At 43.7% G+C, this 12,346-nt stretch overlaps 1 protein-coding gene across 7 annotated transcripts in view; it reads right to left on the bottom strand.

Annotated features, from left to right (window-relative positions):
* TRPM3 (transient receptor potential cation channel subfamily M member 3) overlaps positions 1-12,346 on the bottom strand; it is a 1,089,849-nt gene that overhangs the window by 346,350 nt on the left and 731,153 nt on the right. For all 7 annotated transcript variants that reach the window (XM_077249054.1, XM_077249055.1, XM_077249056.1 and 4 more), the window contains exons 5-6: positions 11,722-11,846; positions 3,979-4,150 (exon numbers count right to left, since the gene is read on the bottom strand). In XM_077249054.1, the coding sequence (XP_077105169.1) occupies positions 3,979-4,150; positions 11,722-11,846 (297 nt within the window). The remainder of the gene's footprint in view (positions 1-3,978; positions 4,151-11,721; positions 11,847-12,346) is intronic.

Genomic DNA, 12,346 nt, shown 5'->3' with positions numbered 1-12,346 from the left:
TTTCATTTTTACGTTTCTGTTTTTCGCTCCCCTTCTTCCCAGAGCCATAACTTTTTTTATTTTTCCGTCAATATGGCCATGTGAGGCTTGTTTTTTGCAGGACGAGTTGTACTTTTGAATGACACCATTGATTTTACCATAGCATGTACTGGAAAACGGGAAAAAAAACTGTGGTGAAATTGCAAAAAAAAGTGCAATTCCACAACTGTTTTTTGGATTTTTTTTACTATGTTCACCAAATGCTAAAAGTGACCTGACATTATGATTCTCCAGGTCGTTACAAGTTTGTAGATACCAAACATGTCTAGGTTCTTTTTTACTTAAAGGGAATCTGTCACCTAATTTTGGGCCTATAAACTGTGGCCATCGCCATCAGGGGCTTATCTACAGCATTCTGTAATGCTGTAGATAAGCCCCTGATGTAACCTGAAAGATAAGAAAAACAAGTTAGATTATACTCACCCGGGGGGTGGTCTGGTGCGGACCATTCCGATGTTCGTCGCAGGTCCGGGTCCGGCGCCTCCCATCTTCATACAATGTCTTCCTCTTCTTTGCTGCTGTCTCGGCTCCTGCGCAGGCTTAATTCTCTGCCCTGTTGAGGGCAGAGCAAAGTACTGCAGTGCGCAGGCGCCGGGAAAGGTCAGAGAGAACCCGGCGCCTGCGCACTGCAGTACTTTATGCTGCCCTCAATAGGGCAAATCAGTACGCCTGCGCAGGAGCCACAACAGAAGCGAGGAGAATGACCACATCGTATGAAGATGGGAGGCGTCGGACCAGACCTGCGACGAACATCGGACCGGTCCGCACCAGACCACCCCCCGGGTGAGTATAATCTAACTTGTTTTTCTTATCTTTCAGGTTACAACTGGGGCTTATCTACAGCATTACAGAATGCTGTAGATAAGCCCCTAGTGGCGGTGGCCGAAGCTTATAGGGCCAAAATTAGGTGACAGATTCCCTTTAAGTGGTGAAAAAAATACAAAGTTTGTTAAAAAAAAATTGCATAATTTTCTGAGACCCATAGAGTCTACATTTCTTGTGATCTTGGGTTGCGTGAGGGCTTATTTTTTCCATGCCGAGCTGATGTTTTTAGTGATACCATTTTGGTGTAGATACGATCTTTTGATCTCCTGTTGCTGCATTTTAATGCAATGTTGTCGCCACCAAAAAAAGTAATTCTGGTGTTTTGACTTTTTTTCCCTGCGCCGTTTACCGATCGGATTAATTATTTTTATATCTTGATAAATTGTGCGATTCTGAGCGTGGCGATACCAAATATGTGTACTTTTTCTTTTAATTGTTTTATTTTGAATGGGGCGAATGGGGGGTGATTTAAAGGTTTATATTTTTTTTATTTTTTAAAAAACATTTTTTTTACTTTTTGCATGCTTCAATAGTCTCCATGGGAGACTGGAAGCTGCAATAATTCAATCACCTCTGCTTCACACAGGCAATGATCAGATCGCCTGTGTGTAGCAGAAATACTCACTTGCTATGAACGCCGACTGCTGGGCAATGGCAACCAGCAATCCGGCAATGACAACCACAGGGGTCTCCTGCAGAGCCCAGGTTGTCATGCCAACCCATCTGCGACCAGCGGTCATGTGACACGGCTGACATGTGCCTATAAAGATGTGAGCTCAGCGCCGGAGCCCACATCAAAGGGAGAGACATGACATGTGCAGTACATGTACGGCATATGTCATGAACGAGTTAAAGCAGTGGGCAACAATAATCCGTTTATATCTAAAAATTTCATAAATAGTAAAATGCCAAGTGAATGAAGACACATGGCACAAACATATGCAATTGAACCATCAGTATCAATAAAAATGGGAATTAAAGAATTAAAAGTTGCACAGACTAGAACTGCCATAAAGCACACATGCTTCTTACCCCTTCACAGCATTGCAATTTTCTATTTTTGCACATTCGTTTTTTGCTCCCCTTCTTACGAGAGCCATAACTTATTAATTTTTATTTTTATTAATATGACCATGTAAGGGTTTGGTTATTTGCAGGACAAGTTGTTCTTTTGAATGACACCATTGATTTTACCATATAGTGTACTGGAAAACAGGAAAAATTCCAGCTGCGGTGAAATTGCAAAAAAAGTACAATTCTGCAAATTTTTATTTATTTTTTTTGGGGGGGTTATTTACCATGTTCACTAAATGATAAAAATGACCTGGCAATATGATTCCTCGGGTCAGAACTAGTATCCAGATACCAAACATGTGTAGGTTCGTTTTTATTTAAGTGATGTAAAAAAATCTGAAAACAAAATTCGGCATTTTCTGAGACGTCTCCATCTTTGGTGATCCGGGGCTAAGTGAGGGCTTATTTTTTGCACCCTGAGCTGTCGTTTTTATTGATGTAATTTTGGGTAGACATGATTGTTTGATTGCCTGTTATTACATTTCACTGCAATACAATACAGTGTACACTGTATTACCTGCAATGTGGCAGAGGCCAAACAAACAATTCCGCGTTTCGATTTTTTCCTCTTTACACCATTTACTGACTGATTAAAATACTTTATATTTTAATAGATCTGATATTTGTGAACGCAGTGATACAAAATATGGGTATTTTTTAATTGTTTTATTTTCAATAGGACAAAAGTGTCGTGATTTGCACTTTTGTGTTTTTTTTTTTTTGTTTTTTTTTAAACTTTTATTTTCTACTTTTTACTTGCTTCAATAGTTCCCTTAGGAGACTTATAGCTGCGATCATCCAATCGCCTATGCTACACATAGCACCCTATGATCATGTCACGGGAACACCTGTGGGAGTGTGGAATAATGTACACCTCTGACGGCGCGTCATGACAACCCATTGGCACCCTGCGATCACGTAACAGGGGCTCTGATGTGATTGTAACCCGTTTCCGGCTGGTGCATGTTGAATGCCGCTGTCAATTACTAACAGCTGCGGGTGGATTTTGGATCCACCTGCAGCTGATAGAAGCGCAAGACAGCTGATCAGATCAGCTGTTATGTGCAGAGGAAGATGCTGGCTTAAGGTACCTTCACACTGAACAACTTAATGATAACGATAGCGATCCGTGACGTTGCAGCGTCCTGGATAGTGATATCGTTGTGTTTGACACGCAGCAGCGATCAGGATCCTGCTGTGATATCGTTGGTCGGACCTAGAAGTCCAGAACTTTATTTCGTCGCTGGATCACCCGCTGACATCGCTGAATCGGTGTGTGTGACGCGGATTCAGCGATGTCTTCACTGGTAACCAGGGTAAACATCGGGTTACTAAGCACAGGGCCGCGCTTAGTAACCCGATATTTACCCTGGTTACCATTGTAAATGTAAAAAAAACCAAACACTACATATTTACATTCCGGTGTCTGTCGGGTCCCCCGGCGTCCGCTTCCCTGCACTGACACTGAAACAGCGACGCTGCAGCGATCGGCATCGTTGTCTATATCGCTGCAGCGTCGCTTAATGTGACGGTACCTTTAGAGTTAGACCCCGAATCAAAGGCAGGGACACGACCTTTGACTTACCTATTCATCAAAGGTAGTGAAGGGGTTAAAACCAGCAAGGATCAAAAATGGCCAAATAGGTGAACTTTACCATTGTAAACCAAGGCTGTGTAAATCAAAAAAATTACAAGGAAGCTGTGCCAGCCTCAATGCATATCTGATAGCATAGTTGATCTGCTTTATCTGGGGGGTGAGCTAAATACAGTATGTGCCAATCACCAAACTAATAGGTGGTATGCTATGCTATGTAAATAGTATATCATTCTATTACTAAGACCCCAATTCAATAAGACCGGTGTAATACCCGAGTCTCAATGAGAGGCATGAAGGAATAACTTGCACCGAATTTATTACAGGGGTTCTCCGAGAAATAAATATAAATAATAATATAAATAAAATAAATTATACACATTTAAATATGACATTTTTCTAAATGACTTTTTTGAGCAAAAAAAATATTTTACAAAATTACTTACTTGTATTTATTTTCTGAAGGGAGATATGTTTTTCCAGTTGCCTCCGTAGTTTAACTTCTGCACCATACTTGCCAGTTGTACCATTGTCAGCCAGAATAAAATGTGAGTGCATACTGTTTAACACCGTTAATTTGCTCATGGGATTAGACATTGTCTGATATGGCCGAACCACCTATAGGATTAAATAAAAAAAGAAATAAAATGACTATGTACTGAAAGCAACTCCCTAGACAATCTACAAAAGCCTTACCCACGCCATCTCAAGGTATCATGGATTCTCATGAAGAGGTGATTCCATCTTGTTACATGACAAAAATGCAGCGCCCCAGAATCCTGGTCGTTGCAGTAATGTCGCTCTGCCACTAAGGGGAGTGATGTTACATCTGATTGCACTAAAGGAGTTCACCTGACCAGGTATCACACACACACTACACTTCACACTCCGGCCACCAGGGGGAGTGGTTCTATCTAGTAGGCCACTCCTCACGCTCTGGTAAAACTGGGGGTTGGACAGGAAGTTAGGGAGAAAGCAGCCCGGGAGAGCTCGGGAGAGGACCTGTCAGGGGTGGGATCCTGACAGCGGCCTAGCAAAAAGGATAGATCGTTACGGAGCCGTGCTTGAGTGATATAGCGGCAGGCTTCTTAGAAAGGACACAAAGCGAGGTGTATTGTGGAGAAGTGAGAAGCGAGATCACAGTACAAAGGAGAACAGAACCAGTAGGAGTCGTGCCTTAAGATCGTGGCAACATCCTACTGAGGCGCATAGCCGGTGGCCGGGGCACCGAGGAAGTAACACACTCTACGCATTACTTCGAACTACGGCAGGACAGTTAACTTCAGGTTGTTTGTCTCACCCTTTTACACCTAACGAAGACACGGAGGCAACTGTGGGAGAGGGGCGTCTCTAGGGTCCCAGAATAACTCCAGGTCTACCCCGTCATACGGGTGCGTCCTAGCCATATCATCTGGGGGACGAAGAAAGAGAGAACATCAGACACAGACACAACAGTTGTGAGGACTATCCCGTGGTGCTCAGCAGGGAGGTACTACAACACACAGGCGCTAGAAGGTAGGCACTGATTTCCACCTGCAAAGGGAACTCTGGATGTGCCTTCGGACCGGCCGGTCTCAGCCAGCCCTGTTAGCAGTGCTCTGGATTGCGGACCCTGAAGCCTTCAGTAAAGAGGTAAAGAGACTGCAACCCTGTGTCCTCGTTATTCATCACGACTTGCACCACGCACCACCATCACACCTTTCATTGGACGCCCCTTAGCAGGGTCACGGACCGGGTCTAGCCACCATGACAACCCCAGGACCGAGACTGAGAGGCCCGGTACCAAGTACCCCACGGCCCTGCGTCTGGGGGCACTCCAAAAATAATAGTACTACAGTTTTCCATGGCCGGGATGAGGGTAGGCAAGGTAAGCAACTGCCTAGGGCGCCACCTCCTACCTACCTGAGGGGAAGCACTCTTTGACAAAACAAATTGCTGAATGTCTGCAGTCGCCTGACATCTTCCTGCTGCAGCAGACATTCAGCAGAGTAAAAGCTGGGTCATGGGCATATAGGCAGTGGAGTATCTAGCGGGGGCAGCCAGGGCATGTGCCCCAGGTGCAGCCGGCAGGGGAGCGCAGTCGGGCCGCCTAATTCGGCGGTCCACAATGTCTCCCCTGGTGGCGGCATTCTGCTGCCCCCCGGATTGAGAGTCGGCTGTTCTCTGTGCCAACTGTCAAGCTGACAGCCGGCACAGAGAAGCTGCAGTGCGCCGGCTCCCAACATGTGCAGATATACCACATGTGCAGCCTGTGCGGCTGCATCGGGGTCCGGCGGAGATGGAGGGGGGAACCTGCAGGGTGGTTGCGACATGGAGGGAGAAATCCCTGCAGCTCCACTGCCTACAAGAGAAAATAGCAGCGGAGCTGCAGCGATCTGTCTTCCTGCCCGCGTTTCCTCTCACACAGGCAGCGTCGCTGGATGACGTCATCATTCAGCGGCCAGCTGTGTCAGAGGAAGGCGATGAGATGCTGCGGCAGAGCGTGTGGAGAGGTGAGAGGTTTTTTGTGTGTGTCTGTATAGAGAGGTGAGAGGTGCTGTGTGTGTATATATAGAGGGAGAGGTGCTGTATGTGTGTTGTGTTGTGTGTGTATATGTAGAGGTGAGAGGTGCTGTATGTGTGTTGTGTGTGTGTATATATAGAGGTGAGAGGTGCTGTATGTGTGTTGTGTGTGTGTATATATAGAGGTGAGAGGTGCTGTGTGTGTGTTGTGCGTGTGTGCATGCGTAGCGCTGCGGGTGAATGTGCAGAGAGGTAAATGGTTTTGTGTGTGTACGGGGAGGAGAAGCGTGGGCAATGATGGGGCTGACGGGGAGAGGGCAATAATTGGGATAAAGGGGAAGAGGAAATGATGGATGTGGTGGAATGTGCAATGATGGAGGTGGCAATGATGGATGTGGAATGGGCAATGATGGGGGTGGGGGGAGGAAATTATGGAGTTGGTGGAATGGGCAATGATGGTTTTGGGGGAGAATGCAATGATGTGGGGGAGGAGGAAATCATGGAGGTGGTGGAAAGGGCAATAATGAGGGGGGGAAGAAATGATGGAGGTGGTAGAATGGACAAGGATGGTGGTGGTGGAAAGCACACTGATGATATTGGAGGGGGAGAAAATGATGGAGGTGGTGGAATGGGCAAGTATGGTGATGGCGGCAGAAAGGACAATGATGATGGTGGTGGAAAGGGCAATAATGGGGATGGTGGGGGAAGAGAAAATGATGGGTGTGGTGGAAAAGGCAAAGGAGGAAATGATGGAGGTGGTGGAATGGGCAATGATGGGAGTGCTGGGGAAGGAGGAAATGATGGAGGTTGTGGAATGGGAAATTATGGGGTGGTAGGGGAGAAAGCAATGATAGTGGTGGTGGTGAAGGCAAAGATGGAGGTGGTGAAGAGAGCAATAATGGGGTGGGTTAGAGGAAAATAATGGGCATATATGAGGAAACAGTACAGGAGAATGGGGGCATGTATGAGGAAACAGTACTGGGGAATGAGGGGCATGTATGAGGAAACAGTAATAGGGAATTGGGGGCATGTATGAGGAAACAGTACTAGGGAATGGGGGCATATCTGAGGAAACAGTAAGGGGGATGGGTGCAGACAGTATGAGGAGCGAACGGGGGAATGTATGTGGACACAGTATGAGTAGCGATGTGAAAAATGTATGTGGACAGAGTATGGGGAGTGAGGGTGATCGGATGTGTGCAGACACAGTATGGGGATTCAGGTGAGCAGGCAGTGTAGAAAGTGAGGGGGTAAATATATGAGGAGACAGTATGGTGAACAGGGGGATGTGAGGGGAGACAGTATGAGGAGGGAGAGGAATAGTGTGAGGAGACAGTATGGGGGGAGAAAAGTGAGTGGGCACAGAATAGGAACAGAGTAGTGGGTTCGTAGCATGGGGGACAGTGTAAGGGCACAGCCAGGAGGGGACAGTATACCAAGGAGAGGGAGTGTGATGAGAGTACAGTATAAATACTGAGCCCTATAGGGGGACAAAGTATGAGAGGACAGTGTGAAGAGGGGCCCGGTATGGAAAGGAGAGATCAGTGTGAAGAGCATGTACCATAAGAGGGACAGTGTGGGGTCATATTTTGTGCAGACAATATAGTGAGGGACAATTTTTTACTCAGGAGCATTATAATGACACTTATATATTTAAGTCAGCAGAGACGGCTGCGGATGAGAAAGCTCATCATGGGGTCTGGACAAGATGAAGAAAAGAAGGAGATCGGCTCCAGAGACGACGTCATCTATAAGGTACCTGGATGTAAATGTTATTTGTGATACTCACTAATTGTCATGTTTTTATTTATGTTAGGAGCATTAAAGGGGATTTCCAGGTTTGTAATGAGTCTGTAGTCATTCTATGTGACTACAGACTTCTGAATTCTCACAGTGCGCACTGCACGCTGTCAGGAATCTGTCGTGCTGGCGACTTACATACATGTGGTCACGTGCTGACTAGACATGTGTGGCCTCACTCAATGAAAATAAACTGAGCGAGGCCGAGCACATCTAGTCGGAATGTGGCCAGAAGTATACAAATCACATGCTTGTGCTCACATGCAAGGGAGAATCCTAAAAGTGTGCAGTGCATTAGTTGTGAGAATTCAGAAGCTGCGATGTCAGGATTCAGCTCTGCAGGTTCCAGTAGTCGTCACATGGACACTTCACTCATATGCGACTTTCCTATTCATGGTCCTGTGACAACGAGCTTCTCTTCTGCTTCTCTCAGTTTTCCACTGAATACTGAATATTGAGAGCATTATGGAGAGAGGCTCGTCGGTACATGACCAAGTGTCCAAATCGCGTATGTCTCGGGGGGGGGGGGCGCTAAAATGAATTCTTGCCCCGGGTGCCAGAAACCCTAGATACGCCTCTGCATATAGGGGAGAAGTGTCAATCACTGACACCGCTCACCCCTCTCTATGTCCTGCACCCCGGCCATCGCTCACTCCTTACTCTCAATTGCATTCACGTCTGTCAGATGCAAATTCTGTTGCTGTGTGTGCTTGCTGCCAGGGATAGGAGCAGAGGAGCTGTAATCTTCCCCGCTTCGCCGGGCTCTCCAGCAAGATACAGGCCACTTCCAGCCTACACCTTTTTGGGGAAGGCACACACAGTGGATGTTGGATGGCACGGTGCAGTGATGTAATCGCGCCATCCAGCGTTCACTGCTGCACTTCCCAGAAGAGGAGACAGTGGACATGAGCCGAGATTAGGTCAGTATAAGCTTTTTTTTATATTTCAAATACACAACAAAATTCACCCTAGTGAATTAATGTCCACCAATAACTATAAAACCAATATCAAGAGTGAACATAAAACAATAATCACAAAAAGGAAAAAATATATATATTAAAAAATAATGTTATTGAAAGTAAAAAATAAAATATACAAAAAAAGGAAAAAGCAACAGATAATACTACACCATGTTACAAAGTATATATCCATATATCCAATGAGGAAACCAGATCCATATAATATAAAAGATACTAGAAAAGTATATACTGAAAAAATATAACCCTCCAAAGTGCAAGACCCAATAGATGACATTAATGGTAAGCCATCTACCTTAATAAAGTGCATATGCATCCATAATAAATAGTCTAACCTAGACAAAAAAGTGCATAAATCTCTGGAAAAATACTAGTACCAGTGTGGAGATGATCTGTGACCCTCAAGGACTCCGACCCCAACGTAACGAAGTCTTCTTGAAAAAGCCACTCAGGCGAAACGTACGTTGGGGTCGGAGTCCTTGGCTTACCATTAATTTCATCTATTGGGTCTTGCACTTTGGAGGGTTATATTTTTTCAGTATATACTTTTCTAGTATCTTTTATATTATATGGATCTGGTTTCCTCATTGGATATATACTTTGTAACATGGTGTAGTATTATCTGTTGCTTTTTCCTTTTTTTGTATATTTTATTTTTTACTTTCAATAAAATTATTTTTTAATATATATATTTTTTCTTTATTTTATATTTGTTATATTACTTTACATGGGGGCATAAAAAGAGGTTAGGGGCTTTCCTGATGGGGGGAAATAAAATAAGGGGCTGTGCAGATGGGGAATAAGTTCAGGGGCTGTGGAGATGGTGGAATAAAATGAGAGGCTGTGCAAATGAGGGCAATAAACTGACGGGCTGTGCAGAGAGGGGGAATAAACTGACAGGCTGTGCAGATGGGGGAAATCAGCTAAGGTGCTGTGCAGAGGGGAGATAAAATGAGGGGCTGTGTAGGTGGGGGAATAAAATGAGGGGCTGTGCAGATGGAGGAAATAAGCTGAGGAGCTGTGCAGAGAGGCGATGAAAGGAAGGGCTGTGCAGGTTTGGGAATAAAATATAAGGTTGTGCAGATGGGGAAATAAGCTGAGGGGCCATGCAGAGAGGAGGTAAAATGAGGGGCTGTGTAGATGAGGGAATAAAATGAGGGACTGTACAGATGGGGGGAATAAATGGGTTGTGCAGATTAGAGGGATAAAATGTGGGGCTGTGCAGTTGCCCCCCAATAAAAAGAGGGACTGTGCAGATGGGGGAAATAAACTGAAGAGCTAGTAGATGGGGGAATAAAATGAGAGGCTATGCAAGGGGCACAAAATGAGGGGCTTTACAGGGGGAGCATGAAATGAGAGGCAGTGTGGGGGGCATGAAATGAGGGGCTGTGAAGGGGAAACAGCAAAGTATATGAGGAGCTGTGGTGACCATACTGTATATAGAGCTCTGGTGCACTATTTATGTACGGATGATGATTTTGGCTTTGTATTCATGTACTGATGATAATTCTGATTATTAATATATCACCAGAATCATCACTATATGAATACAGCACTAGAACAACCACCAGTACATGAATATGTCACCAGAACCGGAATAGATCACCACAACCACCATCAGTTTTCTGCGAGCTGTATTTATAGGAAGAGGGATGCAAAAAACATCAGATGTATCCCTTTATTTATAATGTGGGTCTATATATTTTCCAGTATTTTCAAATTGCTGGGCACCTTAATTGAAGCCAAATGGCTCAGATTATAGTTATGATTTATTCGTTTTCATAACTATCCTTGGGTTGTACATTAAAAATATAGCGTGTCAGGTATGAGGCTTACAAAAAAAAACCCCATAAAAGTGTATAAACTTTATTAATATCAAATGAAAAACACACAATATATAAATACCCCTCGGTAGGATTGCCACCGTATAAAAAATGGGCTACACACCACTAACAGGGAGAACACTTCCCCGGTGTATCTAGAGTGATATGTTCCTAGCCAGTAACGACCTCTAATTTAAAAAAATATATAGATAGAGGTAAGCCCATCCTAATATATCATAAAGATTAGTAGTACCACAACAAAGTGACAATATTGTGCTGACACGTTTACACTCAGTAGATGTGCAGAAATGAGTGATCTTCCCCTAGACACCCACCTGTCTTGATGCCTACCTAGATGTGGAGGTTGGCACCCTAAGAAATACGAGAAAGGTGCCCCCGTTCGTGCGATGGCTATCCCTGACCTCCTAATTCCACCCTATAAGGTTTAGGTCAGAAACAGAGGGCCATTATTATTATTATTCATCCATGTGTCATCCATGTGTTTAGTATTTTCAAAAGACCTAGATTCTTTTTTGGATGTGAACAGGCATTCATGTAAACATATTAAGATAAAATGTATCTAATAACAGTAAAGATGTAATATCATGTGCATACGTTTGAGGTTTTATGTTGTAAATTTTAAAAAAAAAAAAAAAAGAATAATAAAAATCTATTGAAACAGAAAACAACCCAAATAATAGTGACTGTGTGTACAGCTCACTACACCATGTTATAACAACATGTATTGTCCCAGAAGGGTTATTATTACACTAAATGTGCTTTAGATGCTTGAATTAATGGCAGAAATAGATGCAAAGGAAAAACTATCCTCAACACATATATTAATAATGACATTGGACATGCTAGGAATTCAGGTCCTATCTTTTAATGGGTGGTATCAAAAGAAAATGAACTAAAGAAATTCTTTAACTTTCTCTCTTGCAAGTTATTGGCATTGACAATAGTCACATTAAAAAACTACATTTGGATAAATACATATGTATGATGCATTAATTGCAAAGTTTCAGGATGCAGCTATATGTTGAGTAACAATTACGCTGAACATACAGTGGTAGAAGTGACTTACATCTTTACCGATAAGGTCCTCTTGGTTTTCTACTATACCCCAAGGGGCAATGCCAATTGTGCAGATCTTGCCTCTTGACTTGGATGCATGGTCTTTCAAAGCATCACCTACATGGCGAATGACACCTGGAAAGTTGTGCGACACATGAAACAGAGTAAATACAAGAATTTATGGACAGAGTTAGTTATGTTTATTTGAAATAGGAACCAGCGGTTGCTTTAGACAACACCGGTTTGTTAGGAGAGTTTGTAGGCTGATCACAGGGGGGCATTGCTCCTGAGACCACCTGCAATCTACTGGGGAAAACAGCGCTAAGTGTTAATTTATTCCGTAGCTTCACTTATTAAAATCAATGGTCTGTTTATATAATGTGGTAATGGGTCCTTCAGAAACAAAAAACCTCTCTAGCTGCTGTCCTCTCCAAATAATTAATGAGTGTTCCGAATAATAGACACCAATCATTCAGCTGAAACGTCACTAAAATAGTACTTGAAATTAGCTATTAATGTGTCTGCATACAGGTTTGACTTTAATATGGTACTTTTATTTCTGCACTGGATAATCATTAGACAAAGTGCTCAGTAAAGCTTTCCTTTAAAATGTCAAGAATAAACCTAACCATATT

This window comes from Ranitomeya variabilis, chromosome 1, assembly GCF_051348905.1.
Source record: "Ranitomeya variabilis isolate aRanVar5 chromosome 1, aRanVar5.hap1, whole genome shotgun sequence".
Lineage (NCBI taxonomy): Eukaryota > Metazoa > Chordata > Amphibia > Anura > Dendrobatidae > Ranitomeya > Ranitomeya variabilis.
Note: the sequence above shows the minus strand (reverse complement) of the source record. Positions and strands in the feature narration are given on the sequence as shown.